The 20584-nt window shown below is 34.7% G+C and overlaps 1 protein-coding gene across 1 annotated transcript in view; it reads right to left on the bottom strand.

The window, feature by feature from the left end:
• The window catches only part of LOC135962817 (inactive rhomboid protein 1), a 92464-nt gene extending 72351 nt beyond the window's left edge, over window positions 1–20113 (bottom strand). The window contains exon 1 of the mRNA XM_065514713.1: window positions 17727–20113. Coding sequence (XP_065370785.1) covers window positions 17727–20087 — 2361 coding nt within the window. The 5' untranslated portion in view covers window positions 20088–20113. The remainder of the gene's footprint in view (window positions 1–17726) is intronic.
• Between the last annotated feature and the right edge of the window lie 471 nt (window positions 20114–20584).

Here is a 20584-nt window from a genome sequence, read left to right as displayed (position 1 = left end):
CCAGAGGAAATGTAAACACTGAGTTTTCTGATTCTATTCGGACATAAAGGGTAGTTGAATAGGCTTTTTCTGAAACGTTACTGAAGCAATGAATCTCCACATACAATTTGGGTTGATTTCCAGGGAAGAAACTTTCCTCATATGTCCTAACTCGATGTACTCAACAATTACTTTGTCGTATTATTTTTTGAGTTCGGGTTTATGGCTAAGCATACGCCCCATTCTCAAGAACTGGGCATCGTTATGTTGCTTGTAGTTCCAATTTCTTCACTTTTTTTGAAGGGTAGGGTAACTATATACCTTCCTTTATCGTTGTTTTTTGGCAAAATGTGGCCTCATCTGACCTCAAAATCTGTTTTGGGGTTTCCTCCACCTCCCAAAAGCGTGTGAGGATTTGATCAAGGGATGGAGTGTTGACTAGTGACACTGTTCTAGGTTTTGTTGTTGTTGATATTGGTCCCCCACAATCCAGCCAAATACTGTATTTTGTGCCAAAAGGGATCCAATAGACCTAATCGGTGTGTCCATGCAATATATTGAGGGGCCTAGGTCGAGGCATATAAGTAGGTCGATGGGTCTGCTTTGATTGAATTGAGGATCTGCAAGTTCTAATTTAGCATTCTCATTGAAATGATGCAAATCCAAAGACTGGGGTGGTAAATTAGACAGAAATGTCTTCAGGACTGGTGCCCATACTTCTAATTTAAACTGTGAATCCACCTTAGAGCAAAGATTGAATAAACAGGATTTTGTTGATGTCTCTGAAACTGTTTGGCTTAAGTCTGTGACGTGAACTAAATTCCGTTTGGTTGGTTAAATTTATTTTTAACTTTTCCGTCATAAAAGTTGATTGTGAACCAGGGTCGATGATTACTCTTACATTTCGCCTCTAGTTTCGATCTCTACTATTGCAGTAAATAATTAATGTGCTGTTTTTCTATAGTGAACGAGTACGTTGAGTGGAAACAAAAACAAAATACGCGTAAAATTTCCACTCAAAGCACTCGTTCGCTATAGAAAAACAGCACATAAGTCTCTATCTCGTTGTGAAATTGGTTGAACTGTTTGCTCTCTTGTAGTGTCAAGGATGTGATATTTGGGATAGAAACATTTCAATTGGGTGTGGACTGTATGTTGTGGTTTTGTGCTGCTGAGCTTGTACTTGAACGTGTCGCATCACAATTTTGAACTGTGGATTGGGTTTCTGATCCCTTATGTAATAAAGTGTTGTGTCTTTGATTGCATAATCTACAACTGTATTTACTTTTACAGTCCCTGACACTGTGGTCAATAGAGAGGCAATTGTAACATGAATTTGTAACCAGGGTTTAATATTCAGCACCAAAATAAATAGTCGCATGTAACGACTGAACTGAAAAAAGTTTAAGTCTTCAATTTCAACAATTTGCTTACTGAAAACAGTTGACTGTGCACACACATTACAACAGTAAGCAGCAATCGATTTTGTTTTTTTCCAGCAGCCAAACGAATCAGCAGCCGCCATGTTTCAGTTTTCAACTCTACCGAACTGATTACACGACTTCAGCAGCAAAAACATTTCTGTGTGTGCTGCTTACGCATTGTCAGTTTCGAGTTTTGTTTTTCCTACTACGCAGCGTAACAAAAACTGCTATCTCGACTGAATAGTACGACTGGATAGTCCTACTGGATAGTTTGACTGGTTGGTTAGAATGTGTTGTTGTATACACTTTATGAAGCTAGGTTCAATCGTATGATTTTTTGGTTTTTGTGTTTACATATCACAGAGGAAATTTAAATGTTATTATTGTTAATAGAAATAAATGGGAAATTCTTATATTTTCAGAAAAAATTAAAGTATATGTACATAGTATTAATAAAATAAATTATTAAAATTACATACATATGTATATATTTTTTTTTTTTGTTAATAAATTTCTTAAAGTTTCCTTGAACAATTAATTTGACTTTAATGTAAAATAACCCTAATACATTGAAAATCATATTAGATTAATAACGTTTATTAAAAATTCTTTTAAAATAATTGAAATATTCAATTATTGATATTTGGTTATATTCAGTATTGACAAATAACTTTAATAGAGAAGCAATTATGTTATAAAACCATTAAGAAATAAGTCATAAAGGAGGCGCATTTGAATTTAACAAATTACAAAGACGTATTTGGTATTTTTGAAAGTTTTAATATTATTTCATAATGAAATAACTTCCAATGAAATTTTTGTTGGTTTTTATTTTATTTTGGCAATTATGATTTATTTCACTGCATTGGGAGTTATTTCATCAAAGAGAAAATATCTACATATTAGGAGTTATTTAATTTTTGTTGGGTTCTACTTTGGGTTATTTCTTCGAAGACCGGCTTTACTAAAATTTGTTTGCAATGGTGTTCTCCTTTGAAGTGTATTAAAAACCGGCTTCGCATACTAAAAACTCCCACAAATTTAAAGTAGCTCAGAAAATATGTGTACCATTGTCGGTCTTTGGGTGAACGGAAATGTTTTCTCTTTGAGGTGTATCAAAAATCGGCTTCGCTTGCCAAACTATTTTTTTGCATTGCCGGCCTATGGCAATGGGTGTATCAAAAAACGGTTTCGCTCAGAAAAGATTATTTTTGAATTGTCGACCTTTGCCAGGTCGCAACAATTTTCTACTCTGGTTTGAAATGAAAATCGGCTTTTTGAAATATTTTAAAACCTATCTGCAAAAAGTCGTTTGAGAGCGAAGCTAGTTTTTGATACATCCCATGATGATAATTCAAAACAAAAAAAAAATAGTTTTATTTTATTTGATGCTGTTTGATCTTACAAAACATTTGTAAGAGTAAACACGTCAAACTAATTTGTGCTAAAAAAAGTGGTTACGCTTTTTTGAGCAAATATTTGCCGTGTGTGACCCTACCTTTACATTTTATTTCACAAAAATATTTTAAACATCGCTAAAAAATGTAGATACGAAAATAAGGAAACATTGTTAAAAAGTAAAAAAAAATAGAAAAATTTGTTATTTTTTGGTCAGTCGAGTTATTAAAACAATTTTGGCACATTTTAATGTAAATTTAAGTGATTTTTTATCCACCATATCTGGTATCTATGTACTAAATATGTAAATGATATTTCAGTTTTTAATGAAAATAAGGCATTACATTTTATTAGATATGTCGGCTTACTTTTCCAAATGGAAGATGTTAGCATATTTATCATGTATCATTTAGGAAATATATTCCAAAAATCACAAAGTAAGTGAAAAAATAATGAAGAGCTATTTTTCGATTTTCCATTACTTTAAAACTTATGTTTTCCTCAGATCACATCAAGTTATTGCTCAATATAAAATATAATAAAAAAAATATCAATATTTTTTTATTACAATTTGTTAATTAATAATTTTATTAAATTATTTTTTAATAAGCAGTATTTTTAATTAAGAGAAAATATAAGTATTTCCCATTTATTTCTATTGAAAATAATAACATTTAAATTTCCTCTGTGATATGTAAACACAAAAAACCAAAAAATCTTACGATTCTACCTATCTTCACAAAGTGTATACAACACAAAATTCTAACCAACCAGCCAAACTAGCCAGTCGTACTATTCAGTCGAGCTAGCAGTTTTTGTTACGCTGCACAGAGGGGCCAAACATACTAATTTTGCGGATTAATTGAAAAAACAAATTTCAAGTATCGTGAAAACTGAAAGTGCCAGCTTAAAGAGCACAAAATTCTACATCAGCAGGCAAAAACTTAATGTGAAATATTAAAAGGTATTTTTATAGTCACGTGTTGAAATTACATATTGTGAGAAAAAAACCTAAAAAATTGATAAAAAAAAAAATAAAAAATTACGCAAATAAATACTATTTGTGATAGGTAATTTAAAAAAATTAACAAATCTAATTATGCAAACATCAAGTTCAGGCATTTATTGATATGTTTTGGTTAAATTTAAATTTGAATTATTTGTGGAAGTGGCTTTGATATTAGTTTTTATATTGGAAGTGCAAAAAAAAAAGGATTTTGTCAGTTAAAATGGACATAAAGTTATTAGCTGGGCTCAGCTGGGCAAAGAATTTAATATAATTTAAAAGCCTGGACAGTTAGGCGTTGTTTCAGAAAAAATTAGGTTGCGCATCGCTGCGCCTCATAAGTTATATGTAAATTAGTAAAAGCTTCACCCTTTAAGTCTACCATCAAAAAGCACTTTGCGATTCTGATAAACGTTTTATTGCTGTCGTTGTTGTTGTTATTATCATTGTTTTTTTTTGTTTTATAAGAGATGTGCAAGTGTTGTGATTAATAATACGAGAGTCACGTGTGAGTCAGGCCTGGACGTGGCTATATTCTTGTATTATAATGAGATAAATAATAATAAACTTTTACCAATTACTTTCCTTTATTTCAGTTTAGTTTTCCATCCATTGATTTTCTAATCGTGAATGAATAGCACGCGGAATTTTAACAATTTAACTCTCATGCACTCACGCTTGTATATGCTTGTTTAAAAGTTTTTTTTTTGATTAATTCGAAGCTTTTTCTTGTGGTTAATACGAAGTCATCCGATAGCAGGCAATTTAGATTAATAAAAAAATCATGTTAGTGAGCGCGATCGCGAGAATTTTTAAGTTTTATATCACTCACGTTCAGATCTGCAGTATTGTCTCATTTCAAATATTGTGTTGTATAAATTGCAAAGCAGTGCATTTAAACTTTGCAAGTCTTTTAGTGGCAGGAGTTGGGAAAGATCTCTATTATTCAACCTCCCATTACAAATTAATATAATGATATCATTTTAAAACAATATGGTAGTCTTTTTATCAATAACATGCATAAATTTAGTGTGTCTCACTGATGTAGTTCTATAGATATAGGAGAATTAATAATTCATTTGTATGGGGGGAACCCGATTCCACCCTTGTATACCCTTCCGATTTTGGCGGAACGTGCAGTTTGTTTTTAGAGTTCTCCTCAGTAAATTTAGTGTGCATAACTATTGTAGTTCTATAGATATAGCACAGTTAATAATTAGTTTATATGGTGGGTAATTGACTTCCCCCTCCTATATCCCTAAAATTTTGTTACAATATGCGGATTGGTCTAAGGGTTACCCACGTAAAATTTTGCGAGTGTCGCTATTATTGTTGTTGAGCTATTAATAAATCCGTAAAAAAGGGGCATTTGACCCCACTGTGCGCTGCGTAGTACGAAAAACAAAACTCGAAACTGACAATGCGTAAGCAGCACACACAGAAATGTTTTTGCTGCTGAAGTCGTGTAATCAGTTCGGTAGAGTTGAAAACTGAAACATGGCGGCTGCTGATTCGTTTGGCTGCTGGAAAAAAACAAAATCGATTGCTGCTTGCTGTTGTAATGTGTGTGCACAGTCAACTGTTTTCAGTAACCATGTGATCAAAAACTGAAACTAGTTACTTTTTTTTAAGCATGAGACTGTAAAAAGTTAACTATTCAGTAAAATGCGACTGCTTTTAGTAGTTCTTCGAAACCCTGTTTGTAACCCTTACTATATTAATTCTGTAATTAACATTTTGTTCGAGAAATTTTGGACAAGACCACAAGTGGTGAGACTCTTTACAATGTTGACATATGTAATTCGAGTCATTTTCATTAGCCTTATTGAATTTGGAGTGTCGTTTATATTGTGACCCATTTTGAGGATTTGTGGTAGTAGTTTCAAAAGAGTGTAAATGTTTTTCAAACTCTTGAAGGAGGGGCTGGGAAGTTTTTGTGAGCAGATATTAATGAAAAATGATTCCCATTTTGACGTGTCAATGCCTAATGTTCCTAGAGTCTGTCTGTCTGCAATCATTTATTGTCCGATGCAATTTTTTAATTGAGGCTCCTGAATCTATAGTGGTATAGGGTAAATCCAAAATAATTTTGTATTGCTCATTAACTTGCATCCATTTGTTTTCCTAACGGTCAACTAAATTTTTCGTTAAAGGGACGTGATAAATTACATATCTGGCATCGCAACCAGTTTTTTGGGTCAAACGAAACGCTGGGTCATACTTTATAATCCCCAAAAAATGCGTCGGTGGCACATGGTTTCAACCTTATGAATGAAGCATCATTCTCTATAGGTAGGATTGATTGGCAAAAATTACACTTCACTTGCACTAGCACTACACTTTTGTTTTTCCACTATATCCGGTTCGAAGGACCAAATGTTTGTTGTTGGATGTTTGTTTGCTGGTTCTTTTTGTTGTTTGTCTTTCGTTTTAAATAGAACACTTTTTGTTCGTTTTTGATTTTAATTTGTATTATTTGTTTTTTTTTAATATTTTTGTTTTTTACTTAATACAATTGTGTTTGTTTAATGTTTTTTGTGTTATTCACTATTTTATTGTTTTGATTTATAGGGTCACAATTTTTGTTTTTTGTAGGAGTTACAACTTATGTTTTAATGTTACACTGTTTAATATTCAAACTAGAGTGATCTTGTGAGTTATTATAAGCTAAGGTGAGATATTTTTAGTACAAAAGCAAAAGGGAATGTGAGAAGCCGTGACTAATCTTAAATACCCTCCACCTAAATATGATGGTATAAGAACTGAAATAATATACTTAACAATTGTTAGAAAGACTAGTTTACGCAGAAGAAATTGTATTTCAAATGTACAAAAAACTTTTATCTAATTCAGCAAGTTATAATTGAAATTCCTATTAGAACAATGTATATACTTTATAATTAGTTAATACGTTTGGATCAACATTTTTCATTTTTAACCTCAAGTGAAGAAACAGAGTGTAAAACAAGTAAGAGAGCTATATTCGGCTGTGCCGAATCTTATATACCCTTCACCAATTTATATTTCAAAATAAAAATTTTAAATATTTTTTAGGTAAACAAAATTAATTTTTTTTGCAGTTTTTGGAAAAAAAAAATTTCGAATTGTTTTTTTGAAATTTCTTTAAAATTTAAAAATTTTTTTTTTAATATTTAGCGAAAAAAAAATTTTGGTGAAAAAAAATCGGGTTAAAAAATATTTTTCCAATTTTGAGCCATTGTAGGTCCAACTTACTATGGTTTTATATACGTCATTGCAAAAGTCTTTGAAATATCTATCATTAGATATCCATATTGTCTATATTATCTATATCTATATCCAGATATAGGTCAAAAATCGAGTTTGTCCTGGTTTTTTCCTCATATCTCAGCCATTTGTGGACCGATTTTGCAGATTTTAAATAGCAAGCTTCTCGAAAGCATGTCTGACAGAATTATTGAAGATTTGGATCCCGAAGATATCTGTCGTCTTCAGAAAATTGATTTCAACAGACAGACAGACGGACATGGCTTAATCGACTCCGCTATCTATAAGAATCCAGAATATATTGTTACGTTTTAACCTTTTCAAAACGCTGGTTTATTTCCTTTAAATAAACCGGATACTTTTGATTGCAAATAAAAGCCGTTTAGTAGTTTAAAAATTGTAACAACTCTTTATTTATTTAAAATGTACAACAACCACAGAATTAAATAGCCACTCAATGTTTTTTTTATACAGGTTTATAAATTCTCAGAATTACCGACACAATTTATAATGTACACGAATTTACTTGAAAAACACAACACACTTTAAGGCACTTAGATGATGTTTATTCGAAAAGCGTCTCTGATAAACTCACTAACGACTGCAACCTCTGCCACTATTTATAACACTGCATTACCATCTAGAAAGCTCTTTAACTGTCAAAGTTCGAATATTCTAGATCATACGCCATCTGTGGTGTACTTTCTACAATGTTCTTTAACTGATTATTCGAACTCGAATACAGCGTTGCCAACTTACAATCAAATCAACTGAAAGCTTTTATTTAACAATGCCCACAGATATGTTACAGTTTTACAGCACTGTTACTTGAAAGCATTATGCTACTTTTAAATCAGCCGTTAAAATCGTTATATTTGAATTCAAGTACAATTTCGTAATACTGGCCCCCGCTTAAGCCTGTTCGTCCCGAATAGGCATAGATTCACTTCTCCCATAGGCAGCTAGTCGTTTTAGATGTACGACTTTCATTTTAGATCTCGGGCTCTTTTCTTTCTGTATTCTGTACACCACGTCGTTTAATTTCTTAATCACCTTGTATGGTCCATTCCAATGGGTTTGTAGTTTGGGAGACAGTCCTTTCTTGCGTTGTGGGTTATACAGCAGTACAAGTTGGCCTTCATTAAATCCCTCAGAATTCGCTGCTCGATCGTATCTGGCTTTTATTTTGTCGCTGGTCATTTTTATTCGTCTGCGTACGAATTCGTGAAGTTCGTTAAGGTTATCTTGCTCTTGGGAAGTGTTTTCATTATTTGATGAGGGCTTAATACCGAATTCTAAATCACCAGGTAACTTAAGTTCTGTCCCGAAGACAATTTTTGCAGGTGTTCGAGAGGTTGAGTCATGAACAGCTGACCTGTATGCCAATAGAAATTTTGGTATGTGTTCATCCCAGTCCTTCTGGTGTGCACTGACCACTTTTCTTAAATATTCCTCCAGGGTGCGATTGAATCTTTCGACCATGCCATCAGATTGAGGATGCAGTGGCGTTGTTCTGGTTTATCTTATTCCGTATAAGTCGCACATTTCCTTGAATACGGCGGATTCAAAATTTCTACCCTGATCCGAGTGCAACTCCAGTGGAACACCATAGCGACACACCCAGTTGTTCACAAATACGCTTATAACCGTTTTAGCTTCCTGATTGGATATTGCATATACCTCTGGCCATTTGCTGAAATAATCCATAACCACTAGAACGTAACGGTTTCCAGCATCACTGACAGGGAAAGGGCCTGCTACATCCATCGCAATCCGCTCGAATGGCGCACCTGAGTTATACTGCTGAAGTTGTCCACGACTTCTTCTTACTGGGCCCTTCGCTGCTATGCATTGTGGACAATTCAAATCCAATCGGCTACTGCTTGCTGACAACCCACCCAATAAAAACGTTGTTTTAGCTTCTCTAAGGTTTTTGTCACACCAAGATGACCACCACTGGTACCGTCATGAAACTCTTTCATTACTTCGTTTATTTTAGAGGATGGTACAACAATTAGATTTGTCACTGTTTTACCGTCAGCACTTTCCCATATGCGGTATAAGCAGCCATTTAACAATTGTAGACTATTCCATAGGGCCCAATATGATTTCATCAGTGGACTTTCGGCCGATATTTCATTGCGGGCTGGCCTTCTGCCTTCTTCTTAAGCCGATATTATTTTTGACAGTATGGGGTCATTTCTCTGCGATACAGACCAATCTGCACTGGACTCTATATGCATTAGTCGAACGTCAATTACACATTCCTTTCTCTCGGCTTTTGTGCAATGCTTGCATTCCACGTTGCAAGGCCGTCTTGAGAGCGCGTCCGCATTGCCGTGTTTCAAACCCTTCCGGTGCTCGATGCTAAAGTCATATCTCTGAAGCCGCTCAATCCAACGAGCCAGTTACCCTTCAGGTTGTTTAAATTGCAACAACCACCTGAGGGCAAATGATCGGTTCTCAGTTGGAAGTGCTGACCATACAAATACTTGTGGAAATGCTTCACACACTCTAATACTGCTAGGAGGTCACGTGGCGTTACGCAGTAATTTCTCTCAGGCTTGGAAAGTATTCGGCTGTAGTAGCCTATGACCTTTTCCGTCCCGTTGATCACATGCGAAAGCACACCGCCTATTCCGTATCCACTCGCATCGCTGTCTAGCACAAACTTCGCCCCTGGGATGGGATATGCCAAAATTGGTGCTGTACACAACAATTCCTTTAACTGAAGGAATGCCTGTTCTTGAGATTCACTCCACAGGAACGCTCGCGACTTCTGCGTTAGCTCATGTAGGTTTGCGGCAACACTGGCAAAATTCGGTACAAATCGTCGGTAGTACGTGCAAAGGCCTAGAAAACTGCGCAATTCGTGAAGATTTCTCGGACGAGGCCAGTCCTTTACGGCTCGAATTTTATCCTCATCTGTTGATATGCCGTCTGCTGTTACGCGATGCCCTAAATACTTAACTTCTTTCTGGAACAATGCACATTTCTTTACGCTAAGTTTTAGTCCAGCCGCTGCTATTCGTTTAAAGACTTCTTCAAGGTTTTTCAAGTGTTCATCGAAAGACTTCCCCATGACAATTATGTCATCGAGGTACACCAAGCATGTCTTCCAGTGAAGTCCTTTCAACACATGTTCCATTAAACGCTCGAATGTGGCTGGAGCATTGCAGAGTCAAAAGGGCATCACATTAAGCTGCCATAATCCATCACTAGCACTAAACGCAGTTTTCTCTTTGTCTTTTTCTGCAATCTCTACCTGCCAATAACCACTTTGCAAGTCCAATGTGGAGAACCATTTTGTTCCAGCTAATGTGTCCAGGGTGTCGTCAATTCTTGGAAGCGGGTAGCTGTCTTTTTTGGTAACGTCGTTCAGCTTTCTATAATCGACGCAAAACCTAGGGCTGCCGTCTTTCTTTTTAACTAACACAACAGGCGAGCTCCAAGGACTTGAAGATGGTTCGATTACTCCATCCCGCTCCATTTCGTTAACCAACTCCTTCACCTCACTTCGTTTTGCTAGAGGAATACTTCTGGGCGCCTGCTTTATGGGCCTCGCTTCGCCAGTATTTATTTGATGCTTTACAATTGCCGTTCTACCTTGGCTTTGACTTTTTAAGGCGAAGACCGAGGTATGTTTCTTCAGAAGCTGTTTGGCCTTATTTCTATCGGGCGGCGCTAATCCTCCTACCCATTTCCCCACATATTCCGCTAGTAGCTCGTGTTCCTTGGTGGATTTATTGGCATGTTCCGGGTTTTTCTCGCAATTGATTACTGCCTCTGCTGAAGTACATCGACCTATTTCGGAATTTGGCTTAACGATTTTTACAGAGCTGGACAGGTTAAGCACTCTTACAGGAACTATTTTGTTGTTGCAGTGTTTAACGAGGGCTTTTGCTGTTATAAGATCACTTTTTATTTCTGTTGGTTCTACCACCCACAAACTGTTGTCCTCACAATCTCCCTCCATACAGGCCCGTACTAAAGTTTCTGACTGTGGTGGTAGTCTCTGATGCTCGACGGTACCCCACTTACCCCACGTAATGGTTCAATTGTGTTTTTGACTAAATCGGGCTTGACTATGGACTGCGACGCTCCTGTGTCTATAGTAAAAATGTGCTTCTGACCGTTGATGTATCCACTAGCCGTAAGATTGCTATTTTTCTGCTGCATTACTGATATGGAGATTGTGGGGCCCTCAGATGTGGGAGCTAGCTCTTGCCCCATAGTGCTAGCTCGTTTTAGTTTAAAGGTGATTCTTATGACGATTGATGATTTGCCGGCTGGTTGTTTCTTGGAGGCGAAACAGATCTGGTTCGTTTTCTCGGTGCTTTGCAGTTTCGCTGAATATGACCAGATTTACCGCAATTATAACATTTTACTCTGGCTTTGCTATGCTTATCATTAAACGCCTCCAAGACCTTTTTTAATTCATCGACTATATTTCTCTCGTCTTCAGCAACAACCTCGATATTGCGCACCTTGCATATTTGCGGCTTTGAAATTATTTTCGCCGTTTCTTGCGCCAGTGCAAATGAGACTGTTTCAGCAAATGATGGTTTAGGTGTAGCACAAACCGCATGTTTTATTTCAGGATCGCGAATGCCATTGACGAATGCCTCTATCTTTATATTGTCCAAAAATGGGTTGTTCTCCCCTGGATAAGTAAGCTGTAGCAAACGCTCGATTTCCAACGCAAAATCTTGTAGCGTCTCATTGGGTTTCTGCACTCTACCACGCAATTCCATTCGGTATAATTCTTTTTTATGTTCGCCACAGTACTTACGTTGTAGCGCCTCCATTATGTCATCATAACAATTTCTGTTGCTTGCTGGCACGCTTTCAAGAACTACTGCTGCATTCCCTTTTAAGGCCAATATCAACTCTATAGCTTTTTCTTCATTGTTCCACATGTTTCTAATGGCAACAGTATCAAACTGGAACTTGAAAACATTAAATGGTGTGGTGCCATCAAAACTAGGGGCCTTTATTCTACTAGAGGATTCTGGAATAATTCGTACCGGTCCATCTTGGCATTGAAGATTATTAACCTTTGTTTCTAGGTCATGCAATTTTTGATCAACACCATTTTCTAAATCTGACACCTTCTGGTCAATACCATCCACTCTGCTCTTAAAAGCTTCAGACATTTCCTGAATTTTCTCGACTTGAACTTCAGCTAATAATTTTTCATTGTTGACTCTAGAAGTTTCTTGAAATTCTTCTTTGACTTCAGCTAGAAGTTCAGTTTTAACTTCCGCAAGCTGTTTCGAATTTTCGTTCATTTTCGCTTCCAGGTTCTCGTTGTTTACTTTAGAAGTTTCTTGAAGTTTCATTTGCATTCCCTCCATCTTTTCCATCATAGCCGCAAACATTGTGCTTAAATACATGCTGCTTGTTGCTGAACGTGTAGAAACTTCCATTTCTTCCTTATACTCGAATTCGTAAGCACCGATGTCAATATCACGCCGCTTGAATTCGTCTATCAGCCTCTTCTGCAATTCCGCATTATTACCTGCTGTTGGTAACACCAACTTACTCAATTCTTTCTTGAGTTGTTCAACTTTTAGTTCCTCAAACTTCATGCTTATTAATTTGCAATCCCACTTCTGACACCAATTGTTACGTTTTAACCTTTTCAAAACGCTGGTTTATTTCCTTTAAATAAACCGGATACTTTTGATTGCAAATAAAAGCCGTTTAGTAGTTTAAAAATTGAAACAACTCTTTATTTATTTAAAATGTAATTAAATAGCCACTCAATGTTTTTTTATACAGGTTTATAAATTCTCAGAATTACCGACACAATTTATAATGTACACGAATTTACTTGAAAAACACAACACACTTTAAGGCACTTAGATGATGTTTATTCGAAAAGCGTCTCTGATAAACTCACTAACGGCTGCAACCTCTGCCACTATTTATAACACTGCATTACCATCTAGAAAGCTCTTTAACTGTCAAAGTTCGAATATTCTAGATCATACGCCATCTGTGGTGTACTTTCTACAATGTTCTTTAACTGATTATTCGAACTCGAATACAGCGTTGCCAACTTACAATCAAATCAACTGAAAGCTTTTATTTAACAATGCCCACAGATATGTTACAGTTTTACAGCACTGTTACTTGAAAGCATTATGCTACTTTTAAATCAGCCGTTAAAATCGTTATATTTGAATTCAAGTACAATTTCGTAACAATATATACTTTATAGGGTCGGAAATGGAAAATGTAGAAATTACAAACGGAATGACAAACTTATATATACACTTATATTCTCACAATGGTAAAGGGTATAAAAAGGGTATACAAATATATTTAGACAAATTTCAAAATATTTTGTTGTGGGACTTATATATAAGAGCCATATATGGGAGCTATGACCTACATATTATGATTCGATTGTCATAAAATATTTTAACGTGATTTTTATGTATTTATGTGGGAACTGTGGCCAATTATGGACCGATAATTCAGTATTATGATTTTTGAATACAAATTACTGATCTGTGTACTATTTTGGTTCAATATATGGATGCTATTATGGTCCTAAGTATTTGAGGGCTATTCTTGTAGAATTTCACGTAAAAAACGCTATTAACAAGAGTGGAGCTTATATGGGAGCTATGCCGATTTATGGACCAATATTTAAAAAGTCTTGTAGTACGATTCTTGGATACAAACTACTGATTGGTGTAAAATTTTGGTTCAGTACAGATTATTTTGGATATTTGTGCTGGTATGTAGGCTATGACCAATTATGGGCCTATCATCCCAACTTTTGGTACTTCGATTTTTGTATATATTGAACAAATTTGTTTTGAATTGATAACTTTATTTGTAAGAAATTTATAAGGATTTTAGTGATTTACGGGAGTGGACCTTATATGGGAGATATGATTAAATATGGACCGATATTCACAAAATCCAGTAGTATGATTGTTGGATAAAAATTACTGATCTGTGCGTAATTTCATTTTGATATCGATTTGTTTTAAATATTAATTAAGTTTTATATCTTTTTCGGAAATGGGCCTTATAGGGGAGCTATGACCAATTATAGGCCAATCTGCGTAAAATTTGGTACAGTGATTTATATGTATATGAGTATTATTTATGTCGAATTTTAGCACGATAAAGGTATTTATAAGATATTTTTGACTACTTAACTGATTTTCGGACCTTATATGGGAGCTATGGTCAAATATGGACCGATATTCAAAAATCCTGTAGTATGATTTCTAAATATAAATTACGATTTGTGTAAAATTTTGTTTTGATATTGATATTTTTTAGATATTTATGTAGGTTAATGTGTTTTTCGCAAGTGGTCCTTATATGGGAGATACAAATTTTATTTTCTGGTCACACTACGCACTTTTGTTTGCCCATTTTTGTTTGATAAAACAGACATTAAATATTGTCAAATACACATATGGGAAAACATCCCAGCAAAAACTTTACTTACCTAGTAAGCCAGCAAGTATAATTGGAGCAAAGCGATAACTACTTATTATTTGACTGAAAAACTACTTACCACTGTTCGAGATTTTTAAAAAATTCAGGGGTCAAGCTTACAAATGTACTTACAATCAGTTGAGAAATAAGTAGTAAATTCACAAGAATATGTAGCTAAAAAAAAACACAAAAAATATTGCCTTGTGTGGGAATCGAACAGTCACATTATTTGCTTGTGTTTGATAGTCAAGCTGCTAACTCACTGCTCCATGTACGAGTTATTTTTTATGGAAGTTAACAATAGTTTTAACATCAACATATAAATGAATATGATATGAACAAAAAAATTAATGGCTTTGACAGGTGGCGAACCACTAACCTCCCGTTTTCCAGTCAAACACACTAGATAGCTGAGGTAAATGCAAAATTTCATTACCAGCCTGTATAAAAATAAGTACTTATTCTAGTAAATAAAAAAATGTGCTGGGTAACCACCACTCCTTACAAAAGAATGCATGAAATAACTAGTTGTCATTACAAAAATTCACAAAATTTTTGCTGGGATGTATGACTTGTGGTCACACATTCACAAATATTTGCCTCATAAAAATATTTGTTCAAACTGTCAGAAAATATAAAATTATTTTTATAAAAATTCAAACGAATATGAGGAAATGAAAAAAAATTGGAAATAAATCTGTAACTTCTAAACTAATAGTCCGATGTTAATAACGACTATAGAGGTGATGTAGCTAAGTTTAAGTTGTGAATTTGGACTTTAAACTCGAAGGTGGGGCGGAGCTACAAGGTCCCAAAGTAGGGTATCTCCGGTATATGAAAAATTAAAAATGATGCCAAATTTTTGTTCTTCAACCGATTAAAAAGATTTTTACAAGAAGAAAACTACAAAAAACATGGTTTGCACTATGAGATATTCACATTTGAAAATTAAAATTTCAAGTTTTTTACCTACCTTAGTCTGGATTTTTGCTAATAGCGGATCGAAATCTCTACCGATTTTGTTTAAATATATATTTTTGAATTACCAACATATACATATGTATATTAGTATTAGGAAAAAATAATTATTTCAAAATCTAAATCAAAAGTTATGTGCATTTAAATTAAAAATATAGTTCTTTCGCAATTTTTTTCGAAATAAGTACTTGCATTAATGTTTAGTTAAACGAAAGGGAAAACCAAATATATAATGTGTTTTTATTTTTCTCAAAGATAACATTTTGGGGAGTACTATAAAAGTAAATTTAAAAATTTGTAGAACTGCGCGTTTCAGAGCCTTCCGAATTGGACTTATTTTTTCTGTAAATTGCAAATTTATGCCAAATTTTCTCTAATCGCTTAGCTGCTTTTAACAAATTAAAACCACTCTTGTATGACATTTTGATGAAAAATGTCTATATAAAATTAAAATTTCTTAGATTTCCACTCGCCACTAGCTTAAGTTTCTATGATCATTGCTGAAGAAAATACAAAAAGTTACATCCGAATAAAGAGTCCCCGCTGTGAATTCTAACTTATCTAGGATGAAAATAACGCTTCCACTTGTGTAGCGTTATAAGCTGTATTTAATTTTCTAGTTTCATTAGTGAACAAAATAAGTGAATAAATAAGACTCTTCATTGAATTTTCATTCACTCAGAACTCATTTAGGATCATATGTGCCAAATTTCATAATTCCAGGTTCATTATTATAAATGTATTCAAAAAGTACCATTAGAATAAAAAAGTACAATAAAGTCTCCCACTTGGATTCTTATTCACTCAGTACCATATATGCTTAATTTCATATTTCTAGGTACATTATTCAAGAAAAAGTACCATTAGAAAGAAGGACGAAAAAATACCTATAGTTCAGTTCTCACATTTTGGTACCTATGCACTCTATCTTTACTCAGATACATATCAGCTAACTTTAATGTCAATAAGCTAAATATTATTAAAAAAGTACCATAAGGAGAAAAGTACCAACTTCCCTTTTCCTTCTTGAGCACCTGTCAAGTTTGAAATTTAAAAATACGCCATCTTGCCAAAAATGTTTGTGATACAGACATGTCTCAAACGATTAAAAAAAATGTTTTAAAAATGTTGGCACCCGAGTTCCAAATAACACCCTGTTAGTTAATTTTAGTATGAATCCAGGAACCAATGTTAAACAAATTATCAAAATTGGCTTTATAATTTCAAATAAAATGTATTTTCCTGTTTTATCCCCTTTTTTCAAATAAATTTCTATTTCGTGGTGGGATCTCATAATAAAATATTCGTATATTTATGTCAATTTATAGAAAAACATATTTTATGAAAAATGTACCAAAAATAAACACAATAAAGGTTCGAATTTTCAAAAAGTGCCAAATTCATATTTGTTATTCTTTGATAAGTAAAGAATACGATTTGAATTTGTTTCCATGTTTAGTGGGTTAAAAGATGCATAGAGTGCCAAAAAAGTACCAAAATACAGTTTATATCCGTTTTCTCCCCTAAAAGATTCGAATTTTGAAAAAGTAACAATTACCTGTCAGCTTTTTTTTTAATGGAGTAACATGTAATTTTAAGTTTTTTTGTATATTTATAAGTTTTGAAGATATAATGTTACCGAATTTACCCGTTTTTAACCCATAAACGTTCCCTTCTTAGTGGATCATTTTGGGGATGGAGGAACATCATGCTTTTAGCTTCAGCCAGTATGGGATATGCGATGATGAATCAGTCAGTCAGTAACGTTACTCTTTACATATATATGTAAATAATATTAAAATTACTGTTATACCGTTATATTATTTGATAAAATATTAATCTATATAATTTATAATAATTTTAAAAATTTTTTATAGCCATAAATATTGTCAAAATATTCTATAATATTATTAAAAACATTCATTATGCCATTTTGTTTAATATTTATCAAATTTTGTTTGCCATTATTTGATCATAAGAAATTTTGTAAACATCAAATAATTATTTGCCCAAAAATGAAGAAAATATTTGCCATTCAGTGGTCACACTATGTTCACAATGAGAACACTTTTGATTGATGCAAATAATTTTGTTGGCCTAAAATCAGCTGTTTTCTTGTTTGCCTCTCAAAATTTTTAATATATTTTTGTAAAATATGTCGAATATGTATTTTTGTATTTCGAATATTAATGTCTTTAGATTTCAATAATCAATTTTGCAATTACCTGGAGTTCACTTTCAGTTTTGAGGCTACCAAAACGTCGTATAGCCAGACGTCTTTGTCGTCCTTGCCATACACCGTAGTCTTCAGCCTCGGTGGATTGTTCGATACCGAAGAAGCGCAACACTTCACGGCGCATATACTGAGTAAAACGTTTTTTACAGGAGTATCGCTGTTGTTGTTGCTGCTGCTGTTGCAATGAATTGTTTGGCGGTTGAGATATTGGCTGATTTGATGGCAGTATTTGTTGGTTTAACGAGCGTGCTGTTGGTAAAAAGTGTTCCAAATTCGAAGATTGTGGTTGATTTGGTTCACTTATATGTGCCTGTATTATTTGATTGTTGTTACTGTTGGACTTCAATTGGTTTGAAAATATTTGGTCCGGCGAAATATCCAGCTTTTTGTAAAGTAAACGATTTGATGGGCTCATAGAAGTGGTTGGAGGAGTTAAATGGTTTGAGGTCTCCGTTGGCGTGGGGGCTAATGTCATTGTAATGTTGGTCATCCGTTCATTGCTAAATCCTTGATTGGCGGTATTATTGTTGGTAGTAATTAGTGGCGCCATTTGAGGCACTGGGCTAATGGGTCCTGTTGTTTGTGTAGTCTGATGAACGCCGGTAGTTCGTCGTACGGTTTTGCAATGCAGGCACGTTGATGACGTTCCCGATCCAATTGAAATACCCGTCGAATTTGAAATATCTTCACTTCTTAATGCATTGGTACAGGTGTTAGTTTGACTTGCATCATTCATATTTTGAATTGTTGAATTCAATGGCTCTTGCAAGTCATTTAAAAGGGAACAAAGACCATTCCGTGATGTATACGTTGGCATTTGTGACCTTGATCCAACCGATGAATTTAAATTTGTTGACGGTGAAGTTACGCCGCCATTTCCATTACCACATCCCATTATAGTCGCTATCATATGCTTTTGTGTAGTTGAGCAGTTCTGTGAAGCCATCATATTCGAACTTTTGCTAAGGGATGGCTGAGCTGTTTGTGATTCATTAAAGTTTACAATCATAGGGGGATCTTTAGCAGCTGTTTTGCTACAATTATACGAATTGCGCAATCGAGGCGATGAGCTGTAAAATTCATTTGGCTGATTTAAATTTAACGTAGCCTGCTGATCATTCACCTGGTCTGGTGCACAACATTTAATAGTGTGTACACGATATGGTATAGCAGCGGAAGTGGAAGTCCCTACTGATGATCCTGAGCTTGTGTTCATTGAACTACTATTTTTTGTTGTAGTTGCGCCTGAATTTGCTGGTATTTGAGTCGGGGTTTGCATGTTCATTTGATGATGCACATGATGTTGATCAGAAACATATAACTGATTTGGGGGTGGTGGAGTTGGCACATAGCGCTTGACAGGTGTATGAACAGTTGAGGTCAAATAGGAATAGGTGTCTGTTGACACTAACGAAGGCGTAGTACAGTTTTGATAGGGAAAATGTGAAGATAAATTCACAAACCTAGTCGATGAAGGCAATACAACCGAACTTGAACCCGGGGCAGTGTTTACAGATGGCGAGGAATTTGCTGAATTTATGTCACGATAGCGATCATTATTTATTCGAAAACGTGTTGTACTGGGCGAAATTGAACGTTGCATAGCATTTATTGATTGGTTTGCACTGTATTTTAAACTATGATGACTAGGCGCTGGTTGAAAAGCGGATGCTGTCGAAGACGACGAACTACCGACGCCCGTAGACATCGAAGAATTAGATGTTGAAGACGAAATTGTTTGTTGCTGATGATTTTGGGATGCGTTTTGTGTTTCCACTTGTCCCGTACCACCGCTACTTGGTGGTATTATTACACATGTGCCCTCAATAAAACGGTCACTGTTAGGCGCCGGTGATGGTGGTGGTAAACAACATGCCAGAGAATCTTCAAACCGTTCAATAGGCTGTAAACTCGGCTTCCTATGGTGATGATAAAGTTGATGTTGTAGAAATAAATCATTTGGGTGTGGGCTATAACGTGTTAGTGAAGTGTCATTGTTGCAGTCGTTCAATGTATCTGTACTGCAATTAATTGCATTACTGCCAAGTAATTGTTGTTGATAACACGATGATGATTTGCGACGCAGTGTTGAATTCGTAACACTACCACCACTGCTTGACAAAGTTGTCATGTGTGGCGGTAAGACATTGCTCGAACTTCCTCGTCGATTGATGTTCGAAGACAAATGTTGCTGTGATTGTGACTGTTGAAATTTCTGTTCATTGTGCGTCCGCAAGTGACTATTTCCGTTTACTGTTGGGTGTCTGTGGTTATGTTGTTGTTGATCTGGTAGGTCCGTTTCGCAGTTGCTCAAACTTGAGCTATTTTGATTGGCTTTCGGTGAAAGCATTGTCAACTAGTTGTTTATATAACTTAAAGTATCTATAAAAAAGAAAAAAAACATAATTTTGTTACACTTGTTGCTAATTTTAAATATTTAGGAGAACATTTATTTAAGAGAACATTGAAGATTTTGAAGCAATATCCTGGTTTTACTGTAGCAATTAATTGAATTAATTTCAACAGTACTTTGCACCAGGTTACTCGTATTGGATAATAGTTTAGACACAATTTTTCAACAAAATCGGTGAAGCACTCTCTGAGTTAGTAAACATTTTACATTTTGGCCAAACAGGTGTTTTTCTCATCCATGTAACTTATTGGCGGCATGAAATAACCCCCCAAAAATAAAATGAAATAACCCCCCAAAATTTGGCGTATTATTTCATATGCAATAAAACCCCAATTTTGAAAATGAAATAAGACCCCAACGAAATGAAATAACACCCCATTATTGGGGTCTTATTTCATATAAATTGGACACCAATTTTTAAAATGAAATAAGTC

This window comes from Calliphora vicina, chromosome X (assembly GCF_958450345.1).
Source record: "Calliphora vicina chromosome X, idCalVici1.1, whole genome shotgun sequence".
NCBI classification, from domain to species: domain Eukaryota; kingdom Metazoa; phylum Arthropoda; class Insecta; order Diptera; family Calliphoridae; genus Calliphora; species Calliphora vicina.
Note: the sequence above shows the minus strand (reverse complement) of the source record. Positions and strands in the feature narration are given on the sequence as shown.